This window comes from Nothobranchius furzeri, chromosome 8 (assembly GCF_043380555.1).
Source record: "Nothobranchius furzeri strain GRZ-AD chromosome 8, NfurGRZ-RIMD1, whole genome shotgun sequence".
NCBI lineage: Eukaryota > Metazoa > Chordata > Actinopteri > Cyprinodontiformes > Nothobranchiidae > Nothobranchius > Nothobranchius furzeri.
The window spans coordinates 60,482,596-60,507,503 of NC_091748.1; the positions used below are offsets into that span (position 1 = coordinate 60,482,596).

Sequence of the window (24,908 nt, forward strand, 5' to 3'; positions counted from 1 at the left end):
GTACATCTGTCAAATACCAAAACAAGTGCAAAGAATGAATAAGCAATAATCTGCCAATAACATTTTAACAATGTTTAATAACATGACTCAAATTTACCAAATGGACATACCAAAACAAGCCCAAACAAGCAACCGGCTGGCAAATGGTTAGCTTAAAGAAGAACAAGTTGGCTCATAATTCAGTACATTTGCAATGGTCTCTAGTATAAATTAATGCCTTGTGAGACGTTATCTTTGGGGAAAAAACGTTAGTGCTTTTTAAAGATTAAAGTCCCATCAGTTGTCACACACACTGGTGTGTGGTGAAATTTGCCCTCCGCATTTGACCCATCTCCACAGGGAGCTGCAGACACGGCTTCTTCTGATTGGTTTAACCCCCCAATCCAACCCCTTAATGCTGAGCGTCAAGCAGGGATGCATTGGGTCCCATTTTTAAAGTCTTTGGTATGACCTGACTGGGATCTGAACCCTAATCTTCCAATTCCAGTGCAGACACTCAAACCACTGGGCCACTGAGTTTATGTTTCAGAACAAAGAAGTTAGCTGGAACAGAGGTGAGCAAAACACGACAGGATTTACTTACTCATTATTTCCTGATATTCGGACAGCTTCTCTCTGACTTGGCTAACAGCAACACAACTCTACAGCTGATTCAGTTTCCTTTGCAATGTCGATGTTTTGTCTCCACAAATATCACAAGCTTGAAGTAGTTCTGCCATGCTTTGGTGTTGCTAATGCTAACAATTAGCTTCTGCTAGCCTAGATGAGCTCTGCTCTTTCCTGGAAGCCTTCCCTGTCCCGAGCCAAGATGGCTGAGTCCACGGATTGTAATTTTCAACGTGACATAGATCTGACTGGCTTTGTCTGATCCAGGCGTTTCCACGTTTATGTTCTATCAGTGGCTAATGCAAGAAATGGAGACTGAAGACGATGTTCATGTTCAGCCTCCATGATAAACTTAAAATGGTCAAAAATATTTTTAAAATAACAAGTAACAAAGGGTTAGTCAGTGAACTTGCTCTTTAAAGGTTGAACCACATCAACTAGTTTTTAGATGAGATGATCCAGCCATGAGAAACAACAGGAAATGGAATTGTGAAAAACCCTCATGTACTTAAATGTGTCCTTAAGTCTCGGCTTGCTTCACTGACATCGTGTATAGTTTCATGAGTAAACTGGAAGAAAGCCTTACTCCGTCTGGACATTACAGAACTTTAAAACCTTATTTATCCTCCATTTATTTTTACTCAGTCTCAGTCAGCTTCCACTTGTCAGGTTGTGTTCAAATTTAGGGGTGACTTTACTTGGGTCGACGTAAAGAAAATCCCATAAAGAAGATTTACGGTCTTGCTCATGTCCTCTCTGGTATCACATCACGGCATGAACGTCCAATGTCTGATGAAACCATTCAGCACGCAAGGTCAGGAAGTCACCTGAGTCCTCTGAAATCTGATCGCCGTTCCTGCCGTTTCTCTGGTGTGAAGCATCAGTTGTTAGCAGCAGAGAAGGAAGGGCCATTTTGCCTCGTATTCCCAAACGCACCTGAACGTAATGTTTTCTCCTAATCCCAAGATGCTAGTAAATGCTTCCTTTGCGATGTTTCTACTGCCAATGTTAAGTTGTGGTAGTGTGGTTTAAATAATATCGACTGACAACGTACGAGCATGTGTGCAACATCCAACCTGCAACCTGAGGTTATGATTTAAAATGTCATAAAGAGTTGTTTAACATAAAAACACAGAGAGAGAGAGAGAGAGAGAGAGAGAGAGAGAGAGAGAGAGAGAGAGAGAGAGAGAGAGAGAGAGAGAGAGAGAGAGAGAGACAGAGAGAGAGAGACAGAGAGAGAGAGAGAGAGACAGAGAGAGAGAGACAGAGAGAGAGAGAAGGAGAGGTAGTGATTATGGTTACACTGAGCCCTATAGCCAGGGGGATCTACAGTCTCTTGTTTGATTACAGTCAGACTGTGAAACAAGGCGTATTAAAAGAATTATTACTCAGACATCACAATGGTCCCCCATCACTGCCTGACGCATGCCTTTGAGGAGCTTTATTTCACACAGCCTGATCATTGTGTGTCTGGGAGTCTGCGTTTGTCTAATCTGTGCATATGTGGGTTTGTGTGAGATTTTGTGTTACACGACTCCGTAGACGTGTGCGTAGAGGCTTGTGTGTCTCCAGCCTCTCTTCCGCGTGCCTGCTTCTACGCCTGTGCCTGAGTGGCCACCCCTCTGCGTGTGCTGCATTACATCTCAGTCTGCTTAGCACACTTTGAGTTAACGCTTGAGATTTAAAGCACGTACTGTACATAAAGCCAGAAGGAGGGGGGGGGGGTAGTCTGGCAGCTGCTGTGTCTGTTTCCTGCGTTTTGGTGTCAGTTTGTGAGTTGGGTTGTACATGTGTTTATATGGATGTCTGTGGTTGTGTGGGTGGGAGTTGAGTGCACCGCCTCTCTCTGTCCATATGAATCGATGCATCGGTGCTGTAGGACAGACAAATATTAGAGGCAACAGCAAATAACATAATCCAGCTACTAGGTTTTTGCTCCCTAAGACATGGATGTACACTGAACACACTTCACGAGGACACTACTCGTGGGAAATTATGTGAATTTTCACTCAGCTTTCTTCATATTTACAGCTGATTCACCAACAATCATACGCCTGGTGCATTAACACAGCTGCAAATGCAGCATGGAGTGAAAGGCATCTAATCCAATATATTTCTGTGTGTTTGTTGTTATTATTGCTCGATATTCAAATTGCATCACAAACTTGATACAAATCATTATTTCATAGTCAGAAGCAGCTCTATTTCCATAAGTTCTTGGAGGAAAGGCTGAGAGGTGATGCATGATTGAAACACGAGTTATGTCAGCAACATTAGGAGGGAGAATTATTTACAATAATCCCACACCTTCTTCCTATCAGCTTTGTCTCTGTTGTGCTTGAAAGCCAAGCTCATTTCTTTTCTCTTTACAAGCTTTTCTCCTTCCCCTCGCCATGACCAAACGCCTTTTTGAAGGTAAAACAACCTTTGAATCGTCTGAGGTTCCACTGTCTCCATTCATTAACTTTAGCTATTTCCCCTCCATTAGGATGTGATTGCTGCTAAGGGGCCACATGTAGAAGAAGACACAATTCTCCCAACAAAGCACAACGTTATTTTGCCTCAGAGATGTGAACAAAAGAGGCGAATCTTTTAAGAAACGTGACCCCAGCACCATCACGAGAGCATTCTGCAACAGAGCAGGGGATAAAAGAGAGCAGGAAGGAGGCCAAAGAGTTATTTTAACTTTTTTTTATGCTGCAAATTATCTGAAACAAATCTCAAATGCATTCCCTTATGATTTCTTCCTGTGTGAGAGGATAAACAGCACCTGATAACGTGTCTGAAACATTACCCCGATGAACAACCATGCAGAGCCGGTGAAGCCATTAAACATAATACAACAGACACACTTGCTGCCGGTTTCCATTTGTCACCCTGGCATGAATGCTCGCGTCTCATGTAGGCTCCATGTAAGCGTGGCTGCTCTGTGTGTTTCTAAATTCTCTCTGTACATGTATGCATATTCACTGACAACACTCCACAAGTCTTGCTCTTCTCCTTGATTCCGTCTCGTTTTCTGTCATGGATCCCAGACCTATAACCCCAGCGGTAATAACAGAAGCACGGAGAAGTGCAACAGCGTGTGGGCGTCGAATCACACGGAGGTTATGAATAAGTCTGTTCTGACTATTGGCAGTGCTTTGGAGAATATCAGTCTATCCACTCACAGTCGTTGACAGCTAATTGAAGCTTCCCCTTGGGCCGAGAGCAGCCGTGACATAATCATCAAGAATCTTGTCCTGGTTTTCGCTGCATAGTCCAAACAGCCAGCTTGCTTCTTTTGTCATCATCAAAGGAATATCTCACAGGGAAGATCAGACGTGTGATGCCACAGTGGAAGACAAGGTGTTATGAATCAGAAGAAAATGGCCTCTGCTGCACCTCAAACAGATCAATATCCATTCTTCACAGCTTCTACTGAGAAAAGTATTCACATCTCAGAGGCAGAGAAGTGACCGTTTTAATACTTCAGGTTAATTCCTTCCAATTTTCATGGGATTAAGCTGAACCAAGCTATGGCATAAAGGCAATAAGATTATTGTGTTGTTGGCAGCATTGCAAGCCAACGCGCCATGCGCAGAAGAATAGCTGCGGTCACAAGGAGGCTGCTTTGTCTCTGCGTAAATGTGGCTGGAAAGTATAGCCTACATTCACATCAGCCTCTTTTTAAAGAGGATTACATTGCATTGTAAACATGACACGAAACCCCCACCAACAGGATTATTTTGGCCCTTTTGATATAATGTGCTGGCTTCCTGTAATTCCTCATTAATGAAGCTCTTTAAAACACAGCTGTTTTTAAGTTGCAGCGTTGACCCGTTGCAACATTTTGTGAGTAACACAAGCAGGGCTTTTTTTTCTCGCTCTCTCTAGCCAAAGCCGTCCAGATTGCTGTTTGTTAATCCCTTTTAAATACGTATCTATATGATCATCAAAGCCATTCATTTTAGGCTCTTAATAGCTGAGACTAGCAATGTTTATCTCAGGCATGTTACAGTACGATAGGAGAGGATGCAATATTATGCAATATATATTGCGATATACAGTATGATGTGGTTTATTACAAATCTATACAATTCACTATACAATGCAATGTGATTTAGTCCAATACAATATGATCTTTGTAAACTACAATACAATTCAACATAATCTGTTACAATGCAATATGATGTGATGTTTTACATGTTATAATTAAAAAGTGTAATATATCATTTATAATGCAATAAGATATGATGCAGCATGCAATCAGAAGCAATACGATACAGTACAACAGATGAGATGCAATTAAAAATGGTACAATATAAAATAATGTGATGGACGGCTTTCCACCAGATATGTAAGTGTCGTGTAACGTCAGAGAAGCGTAGAACGTAGCTAATAGCCGCCATTGTGGTGGATGGGTGCGTTTCTCTACCGGCCGTGATCCCAGAAGTGTAGTGTCATGTCGCTCTTCTTCACTTTTGCTTCAAGTCTATTTTTACATGCTATGGGTCTAGAACAACAGTCATGATCAGGCCAGACAGGAAGTCAAACCAGTGGAAAACATCCACAAACTTTCAAAATTAAAGATTTCTAGTTGCTTATCTGGAAAAAACAATACACCATTGCCTGATACGCCTCTACAGCCGAGCTAAATAGAAATTAAACTGCAGGCTACATGCTGCTTTTTTTTCTACCGGCTTGTCGTGAACTACTGAACTCACGTGTGGTCGTGTAATTTTCTGGTGATTTTGTGATCTTGCGTGACCAGCCACGTGGAACGCTTTTGCTGCCGTTTCGTGTTTGAAATGCTCCCACTGGAGCAGGACGCGCTGCTGAACTTGTATATTATGTTAGGCGCCTCTTATGCGTCCCGCGGATAGCTTGGGTTAATGTCATGATAGCTGTGATCACAAAAATGTAAAACAAACAACAACAAAGTTCATGAAAACAGTCTCTTTAAATAAATACACAATGGATCAGGGAAATAATGCTTAAACGTTTTTATACAGTACTGCATGACTCCCGCAGTGCCAAGAGGTGTTTAGCACAAATCCCTCACTACAAAATTGTTGATTGAGTTTTATTATTGTTGTGGATGAAGTAATTATGTTTGTAATAATAATAAAAAAAAAATAACCCAAACCGTTCAGAAATTTGTAATTAGAGCATTCAACTCTGAGTTCCAGGCATCCATGACAAGTAGCCATGTTGAATGATGTGTAGACAAGATACAGTTGTTAGTAGACATGGTGGAGGACTGTGCTTGGATTACAGCAGATGCCTCCTTGATTTATTGGCTGTAGATCTGAGCCCTTTATCTTCTATCAGCTGCCGAACAGTGATTCATTTTCACTTTATTTCTGTCTGGATACCGCCCATACACCCCCCCCCCCCCCCCACACACACACACACACACACACATAGAGTCAGAGATCTTATCTTTCAAACTTTGGAAATGAGAAACCTTTAAACGGCCCCACAGTTCCCTGGGATTCTTCTGGATGTTTGCCAGGCAACTTTGACCCAGAAGTTTAAAAAAGTACTATGGTATTGATTTATATTCTATGCTGACACCCAGTCACTGCCATAAAACCATGAAAAAAAATCAAGAATCTGTAAAAAAAAGTTTTTGTTTTTTTAACGTCTGCTGCTTTAGGATAAAGAAAAAATTTTGCAGCAATGAAGGGGTATTGGTGCAGGATAGAAGCAGACGTTTCTCCTGACCAGCTAAATGCTGGTGTTGAAAGGACACTAAGCACAGGTTGTCTTTCCTCCGTGGTGACAGGCTGAGCGGCTGAGCTTTTTGCCGTGTTGAGTAAAAGGATGCAGGTGGGGGTGGGGGGTGGAAAGAGGAAGCTGGGGCGAAGCCATCCAGCCAAATCTGCCTTCAGCTCTGTGTCACAACCACTGATCAACTGTGTGCACCATCACGTCACCTGATCAAATGTGTGTGTGTGTGTGTGTGTGTGTGTGTGTGTGTGTGTGTGTGTGTGTGTGTGTGTGTGTGTGTGGTTCTCCAGCACACACACACACACACACACACACACACACACACACACACACACACACAACAGAAGGAGCACACAGAGTCATCTCCTCTGGTCAATAGAGCCTAATTCTCCACAGGTAGCAGTGAGCCTCAAAGGCGATTTCCCTTCAGCTCAAACGTGCTGAAGCCTTTCATCCACTCCATGGGGCCTATGTTGATAGTAGCACTTGTGTGTGTGTGTGCGTGTGTGTGTGTGTGTACTGAGGAAGGTTGGGGGTTGCTTTCAGTCAGTCCCATTATCCAACGGAGGCCACAGATACAGAAGTGTTGTCGCCTGGGGTCTTATAGATGCTTCTTCGCCAGTCCACCAGCAGACAGAGACGGTCCATCTTTGTCCGCGTTGTTGCAGAATTTTTCTGTCATCATCCTCTTTCCTTACATCTTACTGTCCACCAGCACCACCCCTTTCTGTCCTCTCATCCTACATCTCCCTCTGAATCCCAGCCGTCTTTCTCTTTCTGCTCTGCCTCTCATCTGCGTTTCCACCGCTGTGTGGAACTACTGAGAATGACTGTGATCAACTCAGGCAGTGCAACGGCACCTCTTCACTTCTCTGCAGGCTCTACGGGCAGCCTAATGGAGGAAATCAAAGTACTCAAACACGATTAGATTCAGTGTGCACCTTGCATTCCACTCAGACCTCCTCTGACTGATGTAGTTTATCGTTTTTTTTAATTCACCCAACAAATGTCTTCGAGGGCCAATATGGTTTTGTTTAGCAACCGCCGGTGTGAAGTGAGGGTTTTATCACAAAGGTCTATCAAGATTTTATCTCTAAAACCACCTCATATTTGACTTCCATAAAATGTAATTACAAGGCTACTCACCCTGCTTTCTCATAAAAAATGTCCTGGGTTTTCCTTCGCGGCTCATGTTAAATGCAAGGTGTGCACTGCTTTCTCTTTTCCTTAAGACTAAGATGTATTGTTTCTGCCTGGGGCATTGCGTGAGTTGCAGCAGACCTACTGTATCAGAGGATGAGTTGTTGGGAGAAATAACTGTAAAACGAATGTTCGGGAAATATATAGGTTGGTGTTGCTCCAGTGAAACCTAATTAGCCATGCCACAAACCCTCTCAGGCAGGAATGACTCCCAGACACGAAGTTGTGTCTCTAATTATTGTCTTGTTCACTTCAAAATCAACAACTTCAAGAATGGGTTCACTGAGAAACTGTGTTTTACTTGTTTTTGAAATAGGATGTGTCATTCTGAGTTTGACATGCACGTTGAACATGAAAATGGTCTTCTACTGCATTAGCTACCAATATAAAATAAATGGATTAGAAAGAGCTAGTAAGATCTACGTCACACTGAAAGTTACCCCTACTTCACACTAGAAGTATCGGTATATCCATTATAGTCTGTGGGGGTGATTCAAACAAGCTGAGACGTGAAAATGTTTTGCCGTGTCCCAAAATATAGGACCGGGTTCTATTTTTGCCACAAATCGCTTCAGGAATGTGTCAATTTCCGCAGTTAACAGAGCTAGACAAGAAATCACATACGGTTTCAGTGTAAAACATCTGGTAATTTTCAAAATAAAAGTATTGCAGCAATGTGATTTCATATTTATATAGCTTACGTCTATACATCTATTCCCTGCTTCATTTGAGAAGTGGAGTGGTGTGTTTTTCTCTAATAGTGGCAGAGGAACATCATCATATATCAAACAGAGATATCATAAACAAACCGTGACCTTTGAAGACTTGAGGGATTTTTTTGATCTCGTGAGTACAGCAAGGAGGAAGGTAGCAGAGCTTGCAACTGACCCATTCCGGTGTCGTTTCGCAACACTGATGCTTCCAGTGGGATGTATCGTTCATGGACTAACCCATCTTGGCTCGAGACAGGAAAAGCTGTTTTTTGTTTAGCCTCCAGGAGAGATTAGAGCATGTCTCTGCTGGTAGAAGCTAATTAGCATTAGCAAGTCCACAACATGGCAGAATTCCTTCAGGCTTGTTTAATTTGTGGAGGTAAAACTTCAACATTGCAAAGCAAATGCAGTCCATGGTAGTCGTGTTGCTGTTAGCCAATCAGAGGCAAAATGCCCAAGTTTCAGGAAATACTAATGAGTAGTTCCTGCCAGATCCTGCCATTTTCTGCTCCTCCAAATAATTTCTACTCCCTGAAAAAGGAGCACCACAGCTCCCTTCTCACAGAGATTGACTCACAAGTGTAACGCCACGAAATGGCCTGATTTTGAGATCCCAGGTCATGTGCACAGCCAGGTCAACTTACCCTGGCTATCAAACATCCTATGTACATTTTCCAATCCATTTATTCTAGAGACCACTGTTGAAAAATGATTGAATGTGGTCTTTACAGAAGCCATCAAAGCATGAAAAAAACAGTATCTGTAGTTTTTCTAGTAGGTGGAAATGATTGTTGCATAAAATCCCATTTTCCAAGCTGTGAAAGACGTCAGACATTAGACAGTCAAACTTTTAGTTTTTCTAGGACTAAATGCATCCCACATTAATTAGCTGATCCAAGTAAAACTGCAGGTCAAACAAACTAATATTTTCATACACAAGGCTGCTTTATGTTTTAAGAATGTACAGCTATCTCAGTGGAAAGCACCCTCCATAAATCATGACAGTGATGGTGTTTTCGCCGCAGAGTTGTCAGTGCTCCACAAAATCATTATGTCTCTTTACCCCGTCTGTCTACACAGCACCAACGCTGTTGGAAGCCACCACGTCTGCACAGCCTCCCAGGACTACAGCCGTCACTACGACGACCACAGCGCACTGGGGTGCTGCCAATACAACCACCACAACAGTGCTCAAGGAGGGCAGCAGGAGAGCACCCAAGCCACCTCCTGTAATTGCACAGACAACGTCTCCTCCCCCGCTGGAGTCCTTCCCTCTGCAGGAGCGCTTCTGCAAAGCCACTGAGAAAAGAGACATAATGTGGCCTCAGACCCAGAGGGGCATGCTTGTGGAGCGGCCTTGTCCCAAGGGAACACGAGGTAAACAGGGCTTTCTCCCACCTCAGGGTTCTTTTTCTACTGTGTGTCTGAGGCATCTCAGGGGTAAATCCCAGACTTAGTTGGAGCTGCTTAATACTCATGCATACAAGGATGTTTTTAAGTTATAAAGAGCACTAGTGTCGTGGAAAAGGTGACGGCGGTGTTTAACGGTGTTGGGCTTTAGCTGTGTCATTCGGCATCTAAATTTGATTAAGACAGCTGAAACGGTTTTGCTGGAGAAAAGCGAGCTCGCGGGTTTCCCTCCTCAGCTTGTGTCGGGATGTGCATTCCTCTTTTGATTGTGTGTGAAATTTTGCTTAGACTTCATCAGGCACAGCACTGATTAGGTAAGGTGTGTGTGTGTGTGTGTGGGGGGGGGGACACTGTGTAGCAAAAACAGGTGCAAGGTGTTGCAAATGTTTCTCACAAAAACACCTAGTGATTTGGAGTGCACAGAAAGCCCCGATTTTAGTTCAAATTGGCCACAAATGTTTCAACAACCAAACAAAATGGGACAGAAACAGTTTGCTCTTGCTGAGACGTCTATACGCACACTTTGTTCTTATATTAGTGTTTTTTGTATATGTCCTATTTTAGTTTGTTTTATGCACTTTTCTGGCTGTAAATTATTTTATTTGGGGGTCTATTAGACTTGACTGAGCCTGACTTTTCTTGTTTTTTCCTGCCAGGCACAGCCTCTTATTTATGCGTTCTTTCCACCGGGGATTGGCACCCGAAGGGGCCCGATCTTAGCAACTGTACTTCTCACTGGGTCAACCAAGTGGCCCAGAAGGTTTGTATGAGCTCTGCCTCACCATTCTCTTTCTAAGTGTATTTTGTTAGTCAGAAAAATAAAAATAAAATGTGTGGGGTGAATTCAAAATCAGCTGTTATTTTTGGTCAGGCGTTCAGTGTGGAGTACTTTGATGGAAATGATGGCAACAAATACAGATCAGCATTAAAAGCAGCATTTGTGAGCTCAAACTCAGGACTCGTTTGTCCTTTAGGCTAAAAATTGTGCTGCAAAACGTAAAATAAAGGGAACGTGCCACAAGAATCAGACCTACTTTCACCAATAACTAATCTCAGTGAGTTGTTCCCCTTTCTCATCCAGTCCAAAGAAAGCTCTGGTTTCATTGTTTTGTCTGTAAATTAATTCCTTTTGATTGTTTTACATTTCATAATATTTGTATGTATTAACTTCAGATAAAATTGTAAGTATGGGTTAATAGTTGAACTATATGTTTTATATTCACTTTGCTTCCATATGTTGTGTTCTTTTACATTGGTGAAACCAATAAAGCTTGATAAATATGACGTCTGTTGGCTGCAGTGGTTTAAATGCAATCCTGCGGGAAAAAAATAGCATTCTTAAAAAAATGTTATTATTCCAATTCCACCAGGTAAAAAATGTAGGAGAAATAATATTTTGGGCTGTATGTAATTTTCATAATGAACCAAAATCTCTGCATTAACCTCTACTTTTATGAATAGTGTTGCACTCGTTTTTACATCAGAAGCAAAGCCGGGAAAGAACGATCCAAATCTGTCGTCTTCTATTCTTGTCCACATTACTCACTCTCTCCTCCTGCAGATCCTCAGTGGTGAAAACGCCGCAAACTTGGCCAACGAGTTAGCCAAGCACACCAAAGGCCCAATCTTTGCCGGGGACATCAGCTCCACAGTGCGTCTGATGGAGCAGTTGGTGGATATCCTCGACGCTCAGCTGCAGGAGCTTAGACCGAGTGAGAAGGATTCTGCTGGGCGAAGCTTCAACAAGGTAACCAGAACCACCCAAAAAAAAAAGGCAGCGCCAAACTAAACTAAATGAAATCTTGCTTTGTTTTCCCCCTCGGTTCTCATTTGCTTCAATACTCTGCAGTCAGAGTGTACATGGCTTTGAAGCTTCACACACACGATAATGTCTTTATGAGATGACTCATTAATCAGGTTAGTCAAGATTAGCGGCGCTTCAGAAAAGAACTGAAAAGCTGTTGCGATACTTTAGACTTTTGACATGCAGCATATAACAGTTTCATACCATGCTTTTGCATTAATGCCCACATTGTAACGGTGCTAATCCTCTGCAGTGTGTCAGGTGGGTGGGAAAATAAAAATAAAACATATAATGTGTTTTATCCTCAGCACTTTTATTCTTAGACCTTTTCATAAACAGGTCAGTGGCACAAGGCAATAGGGAATGGCTGCTATGATCATTTATTAGTTCGTTGGTGCGTTCATAACTCAGGACATGCACTTTCTCGACATCTTTTACCAAAAAAAAAAACACATGATCTTGTGCAAATTACCTTACCGCTTCGTTTTATCTGCTCTTCTTTTTTCTAATAAACACAAAGCTTCAAAAACGAGAAAGGACATGCAGGGCGTACACAAAGGTACTGAAGCAACGCTTCTGCCCGCTCCGCTCGCTCCTGCCACCCCTACACTGCTCTGTGTGCCCCAGCCCAAATCCAGCCGCATGCGCCTTTATGCACTGTCACCCCCACCCCCTCCTCCCTCCCCCATGTGCTTCCTGTGTTTCTGTGTAACTGCTTGACACACAGCCACAAAGTGCTCTCTAAGACAAAGAGAAGTCATCTCCGTTTCCTGAGGTGGCTTCTTTTCTCTGGATGTGTCTCTGTGTTGCTCTCTCTGCATTGACAGCTATGATGTGTTTTGTCAATCATTCTGCATTCCCTCTTGTATGTTTATTGTGTTTACTTCAGAGGATGCATAAAGCCACAATTCAAGCAAACATCCTGTACTTTCATCCCTTTCATTATTCATCCGATGAAGGATTTAATGCTTTGTTTCCACAGTTTCTTTTGAATTTCTATGAGAGCATAATAACATTTCCATGTTCTGATGTGATTTATTTATTTATTTATTTATTTATTTATTTATTTATTTATTTGTAAGTCAAGATCCATCATCTTGACCTTTTGCTGTCCTGCATGTGAGACAGATGTTTGTTTTTATCAGGTTGCAGGTTTAAGGTTGTGTGTTTCTGCGGGTGTAAGTCTTTAGCTCCTTCTGGTTAAGAGGAACGTACAGGTCAAACGTCCTACATGTCAATGTTTGTCAGCTTCATGTATTCCTCTAAGCATTGGGGACCACACTGTCCTCTGCCAGTCCCTGATGTCGCCTCCCCCCTCAATCCAAATCTCTCTTTTGGGAGAACATTAAAATAGATCAGGCTAATTAGGCAGCCAGCAAACATGCACTCAAAAAGGATGCAGGGAGGCTCATAAATGGTGTTGGGGGAGGCTAAGGACCCTCACACACAAATATTTTCTTTATTTTAGTTCATAACATCAGAGAATGTAATTCACTGTAATGCTGTTGGAGAAATTGTGGCCATGCAAATGTTTAGATGTATCTGGCTAATAACAGCATTAAAGGATCTGGGATGGGGATTGTCGAGGCAGCAGTATCTGACATCTGCCATCCTTGACACAACATCACGTTAACCCCCTTACCTCTTTCACCAAACGTCACCGGCATTGATTTCCTGATTGGATGCACTGATTTCATTATTTCCTGAAGTTAGCCTGTGTTGTCTGGACCCCAGTCCCAATTTAGTCCCTGTCATTTCTTACCTCCTTGACTTTTTGACACCAGGAAATGTTTCCAGTAATGGTAAGGTGTGGAAAAACCATGTTTTAATTTGTATTTCTGATTATAATCAGTCACTCCGAGTTTTTCATGCAAACATGAACTAGAAAACAGTCTCCTACACCTATCTCCTGCATTAGCTTCTGAGAGAAAATAGATGGTGAAAGTTCAGGATTTGAAAAGCCTGACAGAATGGCATCATGCTGTCACTTAACATTCATGGACTCACCCATCTTCACTCATGGTGGGAAGGCTGTTGTTGGTTTGGCTGTCCAGGAAACAGCAGAGCATGTCTTGGCCGAGTAGAAGCTAACTATTAGCATTAGTAACTCCACCACAGCAGAACTTCTCCAGGCTTGTGTTATTTGTGGAGATAAAACATCAACGTTGCAAAGTAAACAGATTTATTATGGGTAGAGTTGCATTGCTGTTAGCCAATCGGAGGTGAGATGTGCAAATATCAGGAAGTAAGAGTCCAAATCCTGCCGTCTGAAGCTCTCCTCTTATCTGGCAATCTTCTAGATCCTGAAGCAGGCGAGCCAGGGCTTTTTGTACCCTGAGTACGACTTACAAGGCATTCATTCCTATTAGAGACCACTGCAAATTTATTGATTAAACAAATGATCCACACCTTTAATGTTAGGCATTGACTCAAATCTCCATCACTTATTTTTTTCTTATTTTGGGCTTCTTTTGCCAGTTGACATAATGATTGACTGTACTGTTGTATACTGAGCTTTGCAATTAGAGAATTTTAATTGAGAACAGCCATTGGTGCTTTCATCAGGCCATCTCTTAATATCCTGTTATCAGACAGGCCTGATGGGCTCAATACAATGCAAGCCAAAGTGTCTGCCTTGTTACAACGTCCTTGAAGAGGAAACTAAATCCTCTCCACCAGTGATGAGCCAGTGCATCCCTCAGTTTTTCCTTCATGATCCACACAGTTTTGAAAAATGCCTTTTGTATTTGGTAATTGTAATTATATTTTAATTCTTCTCTTTGTCATTCTTTAGTACATCCATCCATTTCATTGTCTGCATGCGAATATGTGCTGGAAGCTGAAAACCAAATCCTGCTTTTATTCATGCCTTTTCTTCTTTTTTTCTGTTTGTTGTTTTCCTGTTTTACCTGCTTCAATGCAGGCCATCGTGGACACCGTCGACAACCTTCTGCGACCGGAGGCCCTGAAGTCGTGGCAGGACATGAACAGCACAGAGCAAACTCACGCAGCCACCATGTTACTGGATACCCTGGAGGAAGGGGCCTTCGTCCTCGCCGACAACCTCATGGAACCCGCCATCGTCAAAGTTCCTGCAGACCATATAAGTAAGTTTGAGACCCAATGACAAGCCTTCATGATCAGCGCAAACTCAGTTAATTTTATTCCTCAGTTGATTATGAGAGTCGCTCCTTTGATGGGAAAGCAATGCAGCCTCATAAAAAGGGACTTTGTTTTCATAATAAGTGTTTAAACCCTTGGGGAGAAGGGAAAAAAGCACATATTAAGTTCAACGAGTTGCTTACTGACAAAGTGATGAATATCAGACAATTAAATAGACTGGATTGTCTGATTGCGCATGCTTATTTTATAAATGTGTGTGTCTAGACCTTGTAACTTTATACATTAATGTGAACATTAGCCTGCTGCAGAGTCAGAAAAATGACATTGTTTAGCCACAGCCTCCTCTTCCTTTTCTCATTTTCTTCTTCCAGGGAAGGTTCCTTTCCCTCACAACTCTTTTTTTCATATTACCTAGAGCTTCGCAAGGACAAAACCATCACGTTTTGATTGACATTTTTATTGCATAGCTCCCTCTCACCAAGCGTTCGCATGATGCATTCATGCATCTTGTGGTCTGCATACTGTAAGAGCTTGTGTAGAAATGTCAGGAAGTAAAGTTTGGTATCAACATTCTGTGCTTTGTTTTTTTTATTTTATTTCCTTAGTGGTGCCCTTTACTGTTGAGTCAAAAGGGTCTCTAATGTCTGCTCTTTTTGTGTGTGTGTTTTTTTTTTTTTTTTTTTTTTTGCTTCTCTATGTTCGGCAGTCCTGGATGTGTATGTGCTCAGCACAGATGGCCAAGTCCAGGACTTTAAATTCCCACAATCCAGCAAAAGTGGAATCTCAATCCAGCTGTCGGCCAACACTGTTAAGCTGAACAGTCGGAACGGTATGCTATGAAAAAAATGTTAAAAAGCACAAGGTTAGTGTTGACTCTGGTAATTAAAGGGACAACGTGATTATTTAGTAGGAAGTAAACAATTACGTCTGTTCAGTTTATGTGCTTCAAACAAGGCAGCTTTGTGTATTAGTTTTGTTAAATGAGTGTTGCATGTGGGTGGGATTTCAACTAAATGTCTTACTTACTCTTGATATGTTTAAACTTAAAGAGCAAGTTCACTGGGGATGTATTTCTGAAACATGATCACTCGCAGACTGAATGTGAAAGTTGTTTTCCACACGTTTCCTGCACTGGCCGTTGATAAGAAATATGCGCGTAAAAACTGGGGTTAGAAAAAGCCAGTCAGATCTCCGTCACACCGCATTCATTGACTCATGTTGGTAACATTACTTTTAAAAAGTAATTAGTTAAAGTTACTGGTTAGTTTGTCAAAAAAGTAACTCAGTGAACATTATAAAAGTTACTAATTACCAAGAAAAATAACTACTTCGTTACTTTTTTCATTAAAGAATGCAAGAAAAATGGGTTCCTCTCTTAATAAACATACTTAATTTACTATAAATTACTACAACACTGAAATATAAATGACTAATGACTGGAAATTAATAAAATGTGTGTCCAATGTTTTCATAAAACTGAATAATTGAAACAAATAAGCACTTAACAGGAGGAACTACAAACAGGAACATTACACTAATCTAGACTATTAAAATGTCACTGTGATATTTAACAAGACCCCAATAAGCTAACATTTATACTTGCTAACAGAAACACCTGTAAAGGTTCCTGAGCCTTTAAATGGTCTCCCAGTCTAGTTGAATAACTGAAATAAATGTAATTTTGCACAGTGTTCTAATTTTTCCAGCTTCACATAATTGTGTGTTTTTAGTAGCGTTTCTGTTGCTGGTAATCTAGTAATGGCTAAATAAATAAATAAAACTCCTTTAAAATGACACCAGAAGAGGCACAATTCTGATGGAGAACTTAAATGTACTAACTTGGGTCAGACCCAAACACAGAAGAGCTGAAGCTGGGTGGTAAAGACACACAGGTAATTCTAATAACACCTGAGCGCCCATGACGTTTGAGACTGATGCATCAGAGTTACACCGGGGCTAAAAGAAATGATCAGAAACAGGTTACAGTTGGATGATGCACTTGGATGAAAACATCCACGTCTTTAGCTCCCAATCAGCTGATGACAGCATCAACACACGCGCTGCTGAATTAGTAACGCACATATTTTCTCATCAGTAATGGAAATGGCGTTATGATAAAAGAAGATGGTATTTAATTTGATTAATCATCACTGACAAAACTATTTTTTAACGGCATTGGTTAGCGCCTAGGAGAAAGCAGAGCACATCTAGCTTGAAAAAGCTAATTTTTGGCCATTAGTAACTTGACCACACAGCAGAACTCCTCCAGGCTTGTGTTATTTGTGGAGGTAATTTGTCAATGTTGCAAAGCAAACATAGTCAGTAGACCAGCTCAGTGGCCTAGTGGTAGAGTGTTCACCCTGAGACTGGGAGATCGTGGGTTCAAATCCTGGTCGGGTCATATCAAAGACTTGAAAAACAGGACCCAATGCCTCCCTGCTTACACTCAGCATTAAGGGGTTCGATTGGGGGGTTAAACCACCAAATGGTTCCCGAGCTGGGTCAAGTGCTGAGAACACATTTCACACACTGGTTGCTGTTAGCCATACAGAGTTGAGATGTCCACCTACAACAAAATAATAATGAGTAAGTCTCAAAATCCTGCTTTTTTCTTCTCCCCCTCTCACTTCTACTTCCTGAAAAGCACCAGAGCTTTTTTCCTCACTGAGATCAACTCACAGGTCATTAATTTATGCTAGAGAAAAAATGAGTAAACTTAGTCTTTAAACGTTAAAATTTACTTACTCTAAATAAAATGATTTGTTTAAATTTGATCTGCTTTTTTAAATGTCTTCATTTTCATTATTTGAGTTGTTCTTTAATTTATTTGTTGATGTTTTTACAGGAGTTGCGAAGCTGATTTTTGTGCTGTACAAAAACCTTAGCCAGTTCCTCGGCACAGAGAACGCCACCATCAAGATGGCAAACGAAGCTTACGGTCGCAACGTCTCGGTGGCCGTCAATTCGGACATCATCGCTGCTTCACTCAACAAGGAGTCCAGCCGTGTATTCATCAACGACCCGGTGATTTTCACCCTGCAGCACATCGATGTGAGTCCCCCTGCAGAAATAAATGGATGGGTCATTTATACTAAAACATCAGGAGAGAACAGCCAGAGGAGACAGAGATCTGCTATTTGAATTGTAAATGTCTCACTAGGTCACTCGGTAGTTTATTTAAGTCATTGAACATCAAATTAAAGGAGTCTTTAGAACTTAAGTGAATTCTTAATGAAAACTAATTCTTTAATCAACATTGGGAAATAAATTATACCCATTTTCTTTTATAGAGGGGGACATTAACTCCTAGATTAGCCCTACAATCTAGGATGAAATTACTGGAGCACCAATTATCTTTTGTCTTTTAAAGTTGTCACTAGAGTTCCCAGAGGGCCATGCATGACTCCATTCTTTATCAGAGAAATTGTGCAATTCTAAAGACACAGCGTCAAACAATTATGCTTCTCTGTTATTAAGTCCCCATATACTCCACCATGCTTCGGTAGATTTGGCAAGCACGTGCCAAATGAGATACAACATATGAATTGCTTCATAAGAGCTGTGAAGGGAAAAATCCTCATCCATATCCGTGCTGAAAAATACTTTGTATGAGTAGGGGGTAAATGGCCTCTGTGTTCTACATGTGCTTCAATTTGGGGAAGTCAATTATTTGGACACTTAACCATATCTCTTGTTATCTGCAGATGGAGCACTACTTCAACTCCAATTGCTCCTTCTGGAATTACTCTGAGAGGAGCATGATGGGCTACTGGTCCACCCAAGGCTGCAAACTCCTGGACTCCAATAAAACACACACCACCTGCTCGTGTAGCCATCTTACCAACTTTGCCATCCTCATGGCACACCATGAAATCTCAGTACGTCATCTTCAAACACACCTGTTGTATTCAAGACAACCGTCTGCAAGGCTTAGACATGGTACTGGAAAGCAGCGACAACAGGGAAGATCATATAAAACTATTTTAATTGTGATCAAATCGAAAATTCAAGCTTGGAGGAGCATTTTTTATTTGTTTATCCACTGTTTCCCTGAAAAGGGCACAATAACACAGTTCGATGAGACAAACACAATTCGGAATTAGAGAAAGACCTTGTTGATAATAATTACATCTGATTTCTAGGCCCACTCAGCATGGACGTAATTTTCACTTTAGAAGTGGGGGGGACACGGAGTGTGTGTGTGTGTGTGTGTGTGTGTGGGGGGGGGGGGGGGGGGGGGGGGGGTGAATCTTTACAGTATGCTCTAATGGGAAACAGGCTTCAACACAAACGGTTGTTTTCTGCTTGGTCCTAGAGCTCAACTAGTGTCAATTTAATATAGCGTAATATTGTTTTGGGATGGTAAAAAGTGCTAGCCTGGCAAGCCAGACTAAATAAATATATTATTTAGTCTGGCCACGCTCCATTGACGGCTCTCGGTTGTGGGGCGGGTTCTACCGTTGTCTTTCAAATGATCTCCACATTCCACTGGACAAAGAATGTGACATCCTCTTGTTTCACTCTGTTGCATCATCCCACCCACCAGGCATATAGAGTGCCCTGATTGGCCCACAAAGAAGATAAAGCTCTGTGATTTGTTCACTAAGCAGATAGAGCACCATGATTGGCCCACCATTATGGACCAATCACAGCTCTTTATGTGTTTGAAACCCCTCTAGATAGCTGTGATTGGCCAGCCAGAGTCCTGGTAGGAGCTGCAGAGGTTCCAATGGAGTGTGCCTAGACCAAACTTTGCAAAGCAAGAATTTGGTCTAGTTCACTAGGCTAAAAAAGTGCAGGGGTCAAACCTTCACTTTGGAAAGAGTGGGGGGGACATGTCCCCCCGTCCTCCCCCAAAATTACGTCCATGCCACTCAGTAATATTTTGGAAACTCTTTGGATGTTTGATCATTTTCCGATTTTCCCAATCGGGGGCATTTCAGACGCGAAATGGGAACAAAAACGTTCCCCACCGCTGACCCCGTCAGGACACAAAATCACGGGAGAATTGCAACACCACGCATGATTTCAGAAGCCCACACACAGAAGTATAGGCAGGAGAAAGACAGCTCGGTGTATCAAAAAGGACTGTGGTTTATTTTAGGTTCTGTTTATATCATCTATGGGGGTTTTAACAGGAAATGATGAATCTTTACCTGCATGTGACTTTTATTTTGAAAGTTTCCAGATATGTTGCACTGCTTTTGTGTTGGACCTCTTGCCTGGCGTGATCTAAACTGCTGAATTTGATGGGTTTTGGAAGTGTGTTGTGTAAAAACAGACTCAAAACATCCCCTAGCTTCTAGGGCACATCCAAAATTTTACATTTAGCTGCTGGTGGAAAGAAACTGATCCGCTAAAACGGCGGCTAATTGTAGCCGTAGTACGTCTCACGGACATTTTGCGATGCTGCCACGTGCAGTGGTGAGAAGGGGTTTGAATCAAAGTGCACTTGACTCTTTGGGGAAATCCGTGAATGTTAGCATTCATGTTCAACTTTTTGTAGTTTCTACTTTTAGACCACAGCTCTTGGCTTTGTTGGTAACATCCTGTAACTTTTTTTCAAAATGTAATAGGGATCATTGTACCTCTTCCTGTTAAAAGGGAGTTTTCTTCTCCACTGTCGCTACATGCATGCTTAGTGTGAGGATTGCTGTGAAGTTACTGACGCAAGTCAGTGACTCGATGCAATCTGCTGGATTCTTTTACACAGGAAACTGATCTCAATGGCAAAAGGAAATGAAGTCAATCCATCGATAAGTAGATTCAGTTGGAATTTTTACTTTTAAAATGCCTCTTATGTGATTTGCTATAAATACTATATAAATAAACTGAATTACTGTTTATTTGTATTATTTTTTTCTACATCAACATCAGAATGTTGTGGCATTCTGGTTTGTATTTGCAATAGGCTACAATGTAGACATGTACAGCTGTGAGCCTTTGAAACATGCATTTAGAAAATGTATATGTCTTTCATAAGTGCCAACCACTAACAGTTAATAGTGACAAAATTACCAGGAAACGACAATTGTGGTTAAAAATTAGGTTAGGTTAGTTACTAATATTACTAATATTTATTGCCTATCAAAACCATTATTACTTTAAAGGCAGCTAATATTTAATTACATCCACCTTCTTAGTGTCTGTCTTGTCAGCCCATGTGCGGGAAATGCAAGATTCATGCATTAAATCCTTAAAGCGGGAAAAACCCTTTTCATAATTTAACGTACAATACTTTCATCTTTCTGTGGATTTCTGGAGAAAAAAAAACCGACTTTCTATCTCCTAACCAACATTTTCTGTATTTTTCTGTATTTTCCAGGGCAGCGGTAGAGATCATCACGAGTTGCTTCTCACTGTCATCACTCGTGTCGGCATCGTCGTGTCCCTCGTCTGCCTCACGATTTGCATCTTCACTTTCTGCTTCTTCCGGGGCCTGCAGAGCGATCGGAACACCATCCACAAGAACCTGTGCATCAATCTCTTCATTGCAGAGTTAATATTCCTAATTGGTATCGATATGACGGAACCCAGGGTGAGTTAGTTCAACTGGTTTTCAGTTAAGTTTTTATTTCCTTTATCCCTCAGAATTAAAGACACTTACCGACTCGGTGATTTAAAGCTCTTCTACTTGCCCCTGATGCGACACGTGTCAGACAGAGTCATTAATACAGATTACTAAGGAGACGTGTCTTATATTTGACAGTTTTTGTATCCTGTTCTCCTTAAAGCCACTGTGCCTGCCATGACTACGTCTGCATACCAACTTTTTTTACGTTCAGTCTCCCGTCGCTCTCCAAAATTACGAAACGTTTTCTGCATACAGTGAGGAATCAAAGCTCTTAGTCCTGTATGTTAAATCCAGTAACCTGACAATATGCATGGCATTTTAATTTCTGCTGCGCTGATGGAAACGTAAGGCCGTGCATGTGGTGAATGAATATTCATTACGGTTTTTCATCACTTTCACTGATATGTGTTTTGCTGAGTGAGAGAAGCAGAAATGGTAAATGTCATCTTTTCTTTGGATGTTAATAAAACATGGGAGTATCTGATGCTGCGTTCTGAATAAAGAAGGTACAATAGAGCTCCTGGTTGACATGTTGTTCTTCAAATTAATCTAATAAAAACTTGCCATTTCATGAAAACTCTCGCCGTTCTGTTTGGTCTTGACTTTTTCTTTATTCTTGAATTACTCCTCCTCAGATCGGTTGCGCCATCATTGCAGGAATCCTCCACTTTTTCTTCTTGGCTTCTTTTTCCTGGATGTGTCTCGAGGGTGTCCAGCTGTACCTCATGCTCATAGAGGTCTTCGAGAGTGAATATTCAAGAAAAAAGTACTACTACGTGTCTGGCTACCTCTTCCCAGCCATCGTGGTCGGCGTCTCTGCAGCCATTGATTATGGCAGCTATGGGACCAGGAAAGCGTAAGTCTGGAGAAATGCAGGGAGTCCAGTGTGTGGGCATACCTGCTGTGTGTGTGTGTGGAGGGGGGGGGGGCTTGATTTTTGAAAAGACATAAACTCATCATCACTGCCAGCACCTTATGTGCATCCCTAGAGACTACACCGAGATCTTCAAGCTCCATTTTCTTCTTTCATTGCCAGGGATGGGCGGCTGTTCAATTTTTCATGTCATTTGAAAGTAGCTGACAGACCCAACACTGTGGTTTCACCAGAGGGTGCAGCAACATTAATGCCTGCCTGCTCAAAGACCCTCCTGTGACCTCTTGTTTGTAAATGCTCTCTTAAAGAGAAGAGCGCTGTGCAGAAGGAGCCTTTTACATAGATTAATGGCCACATTCTAGCCATGACTCAGCAGTTAAGAGGGACTTATTAGGGCCTTTTTTTTCTCTGATTTGTAAAGATTTTATGTTATAAATACTTTAAATATCCAAATTGAATGTTGACACAAAACCAAAAGTCACATAAGTATTCCCCAAATCAAATATAAATTAAACTCTGATTAATGATCTTCTGCAGGAGTGTGACATCATTGTTGTTTTTTTTTGTCATCTTAGGTGCTGGCTAAGTGTGGACAATCATTTCATATGGAGTTTTATAGGACCTGTCACCTTTATCATCATGGTAAGCTGTTTTATTTTACTTTGAATATGGAGGCTGTCAGAGAGCGGAAGCAGCGTGAGATGAAAACGATGCAGGGGCGAGATAAGGGGAGTGAAACGGTTAAAATGAGAGGAGAAGTCAGCAGAATTTTTTTATCCCTCTCTTTTCACCTTGTCTCCCCAGAGATGACAGGTTAATTCTGCACCAAAGACAGATTTCTGAGGCATTCGACAATTCTTTGTGCCTCTCTTTGCCTGACAGAAATCAGGACTTGATGATGTACTTTAACCTCACGTAGGTGTGACTCTGTGAAGTGGCATTGCTTAGTAGCTCTGTGTGTACGTTATTGTAAAGAGATGGCACGTATAAATGTGTATGTTGCAGCAAAATGGCAATTTCAAACTTTATTCATCTTTTTTTATCCTCTTTCTGGCGTGTTTGTCTACATTTAGTAAATAGTAGGTGGTGGTGTCTGGAAGAGAAAAGCAAAGGCACCTCTCTGTTTGGTCAAGGACCATCAAGGGTGAAGGACATATAGCATTTCCTATTGACATATGTCCCATAAAAAGGCATGCAATTATTTACTGGTCATGACATTATCTCCCGCTCCATCAGAGAGGCTCAGAAGAATGAGACCTCGGGGAGTCTGACTCCTCTGCACAAGCGAAAAAAGGAAATAGCATCGGCTGTGTCTGCATACGCACACTCCTCACTAAAGCATTGCTTTGCCCTTGTGCAAACGAAGGGAAGCGGGATTTCTGCTAACTTGCCTCGCTTCCATACGGGGAGTTATAGCTCTGAGTTCATATTATACAGCCTTAATGGCTGGTAGAGTATCTACAGACGTGGTGACCTCTGTTGAACATCGCGCTGACACTGAAAATATACTAGAGAGAAGGGGGCAGCTGTGTCAAACTCCGGCGAGTGTCTGCACACCGTTGGCAGGCTGCTTGGAGCCTTTAAAGCAAAGCTACATTGTAGCTCTTTGTGTGTAGCAGCAGAATAAATAAAAAACGAATCTGCTAACCGGACTGCATTTCACAGTTTTCTCAAAGAGAAACATCTCTTCTCCATGTTGCATTTAAAGATGGATGAGGAGGTGCATAGAAGATCTGAAGAAGGTCTGCACCTGACTGAAATGCCTTTGAGTAGATGCTGCTCTCTTGTTTTCACTTATCTCTCTCTCTCGCTCTCGCTCTCGCTCTCGCTCTCTCTCTCTCTCTCGCTCTGAAATTGCGAGCTTATAATTGAAGAAAAGCTAACATAGTATTAAAGCAAACCCACAATTCCCCCTGCCTCAGCAAATGCTCTGTTAGCCACACAGGAATATGTTTCCTCTCTCACTCCAAATTGGACTCTCATTGTTTTCCAATCGACTGTTGCTCTCAAAATAATCTGCATGAAAAATATGTCTGCAGTGGAAATGATGATCAGGATCCCAGCGGTGATGACCGGAGAGATAGAATCATGACCCTGTGAGGAGCTAATGTATTGCTGCGCAGCCCGTGTGTGACAGGAATGAGGTTTTGTTGTACTGGCTCGAGCTCGGCGCACTGCTTTCATGATTCGGCGCAACAATTGTCTCGAAAAGACAAAGCACTGTGGAAAGAGGCGTCTCTGGGGAGCTTGCAGGAGCAAGGTTTGGCTGCATCATCCATGACCCTGGTTTCTCTACAAATTGGCTTTGTCCTTGTCAGTGAGAGAGAGGGAGGTTAGACAGTGCAAGAGGCACGCGGTCAAAAGAAAAAGAGAAAACTGTGCAGCTCAAGGCGTGTTTTTGTGTGGAAATGCTGGTGGGAACCCAAAGTGGTCATGTTTTCTCTCATCCTGTCGAAATATGTCTAAAGGAGATGAAAAAACAAAAAGTGGGAGCAAGCATTTAGATCAATGTTCTCCAGCCGAGGCCGTCTGTCTGGAGGCACAGGAGGTATTAGCTCCATGAAGAGGGAACATGGAAGTAACGACTGGTGGGGGGGAGCCATTAGCATGCTTGAGATGGCTTCAACTCGAGACCTTTTGGATCATGACACGTCGCGAGCAGTTCTTGTCATCCGGACAGCTCCATCTGCACCTTTAATATTTCATCCCCTGCAGTTCATTTGGAGTTCAGGGTGTGCACACCCAGTCCACTTCGGCACAGAAAAAAAAAAAAAAGCTCTCCCCTCAATCCCAGTGAGGCGAGGTTGCTTCTGCATGGCTTGCAGTGATGATTCAGAAAGAGAGTGAAGGATAGAAGCAAGGCTGCTCCGCTCCAGCTAGGAGCTGGGA

General features: G+C 41.9%; 1 protein-coding gene across 29 annotated transcripts in view; it reads left to right on the forward strand.

Moving 5' to 3' along the window:
- Positions 1-24,908, forward strand: part of adgrl2a (adhesion G protein-coupled receptor L2a) — a 146,899-nt gene that overhangs the window by 107,117 nt on the left and 14,874 nt on the right. For 23 of the 29 annotated variants that reach the window (XM_054752291.2, XM_054752295.2, XM_054752296.2 and 20 more), the window contains 11 exons: positions 9,315-9,611; positions 10,301-10,404; positions 11,206-11,391; positions 11,969-12,007; positions 14,372-14,555; positions 15,278-15,400; positions 17,417-17,622; positions 18,276-18,449; positions 20,897-21,109; positions 21,781-22,001; positions 22,595-22,661. In XM_054752291.2, coding sequence (XP_054608266.2) covers positions 9,315-9,611; positions 10,301-10,404; positions 11,206-11,391; positions 11,969-12,007; positions 14,372-14,555; positions 15,278-15,400; positions 17,417-17,622; positions 18,276-18,449; positions 20,897-21,109; positions 21,781-22,001; positions 22,595-22,661 — 1,814 coding nt within the window. The remainder of the gene's footprint in view (positions 1-9,314; positions 9,612-10,300; positions 10,405-11,205; positions 11,392-11,968; positions 12,008-14,371; positions 14,556-15,277; positions 15,401-17,416; positions 17,623-18,275; positions 18,450-20,896; positions 21,110-21,780; positions 22,002-22,594; positions 22,662-24,908) is intronic. The other 6 variants (XM_015970618.3, XM_070554181.1, XM_070554182.1 and 3 more) reach the window with 1 other exon arrangement.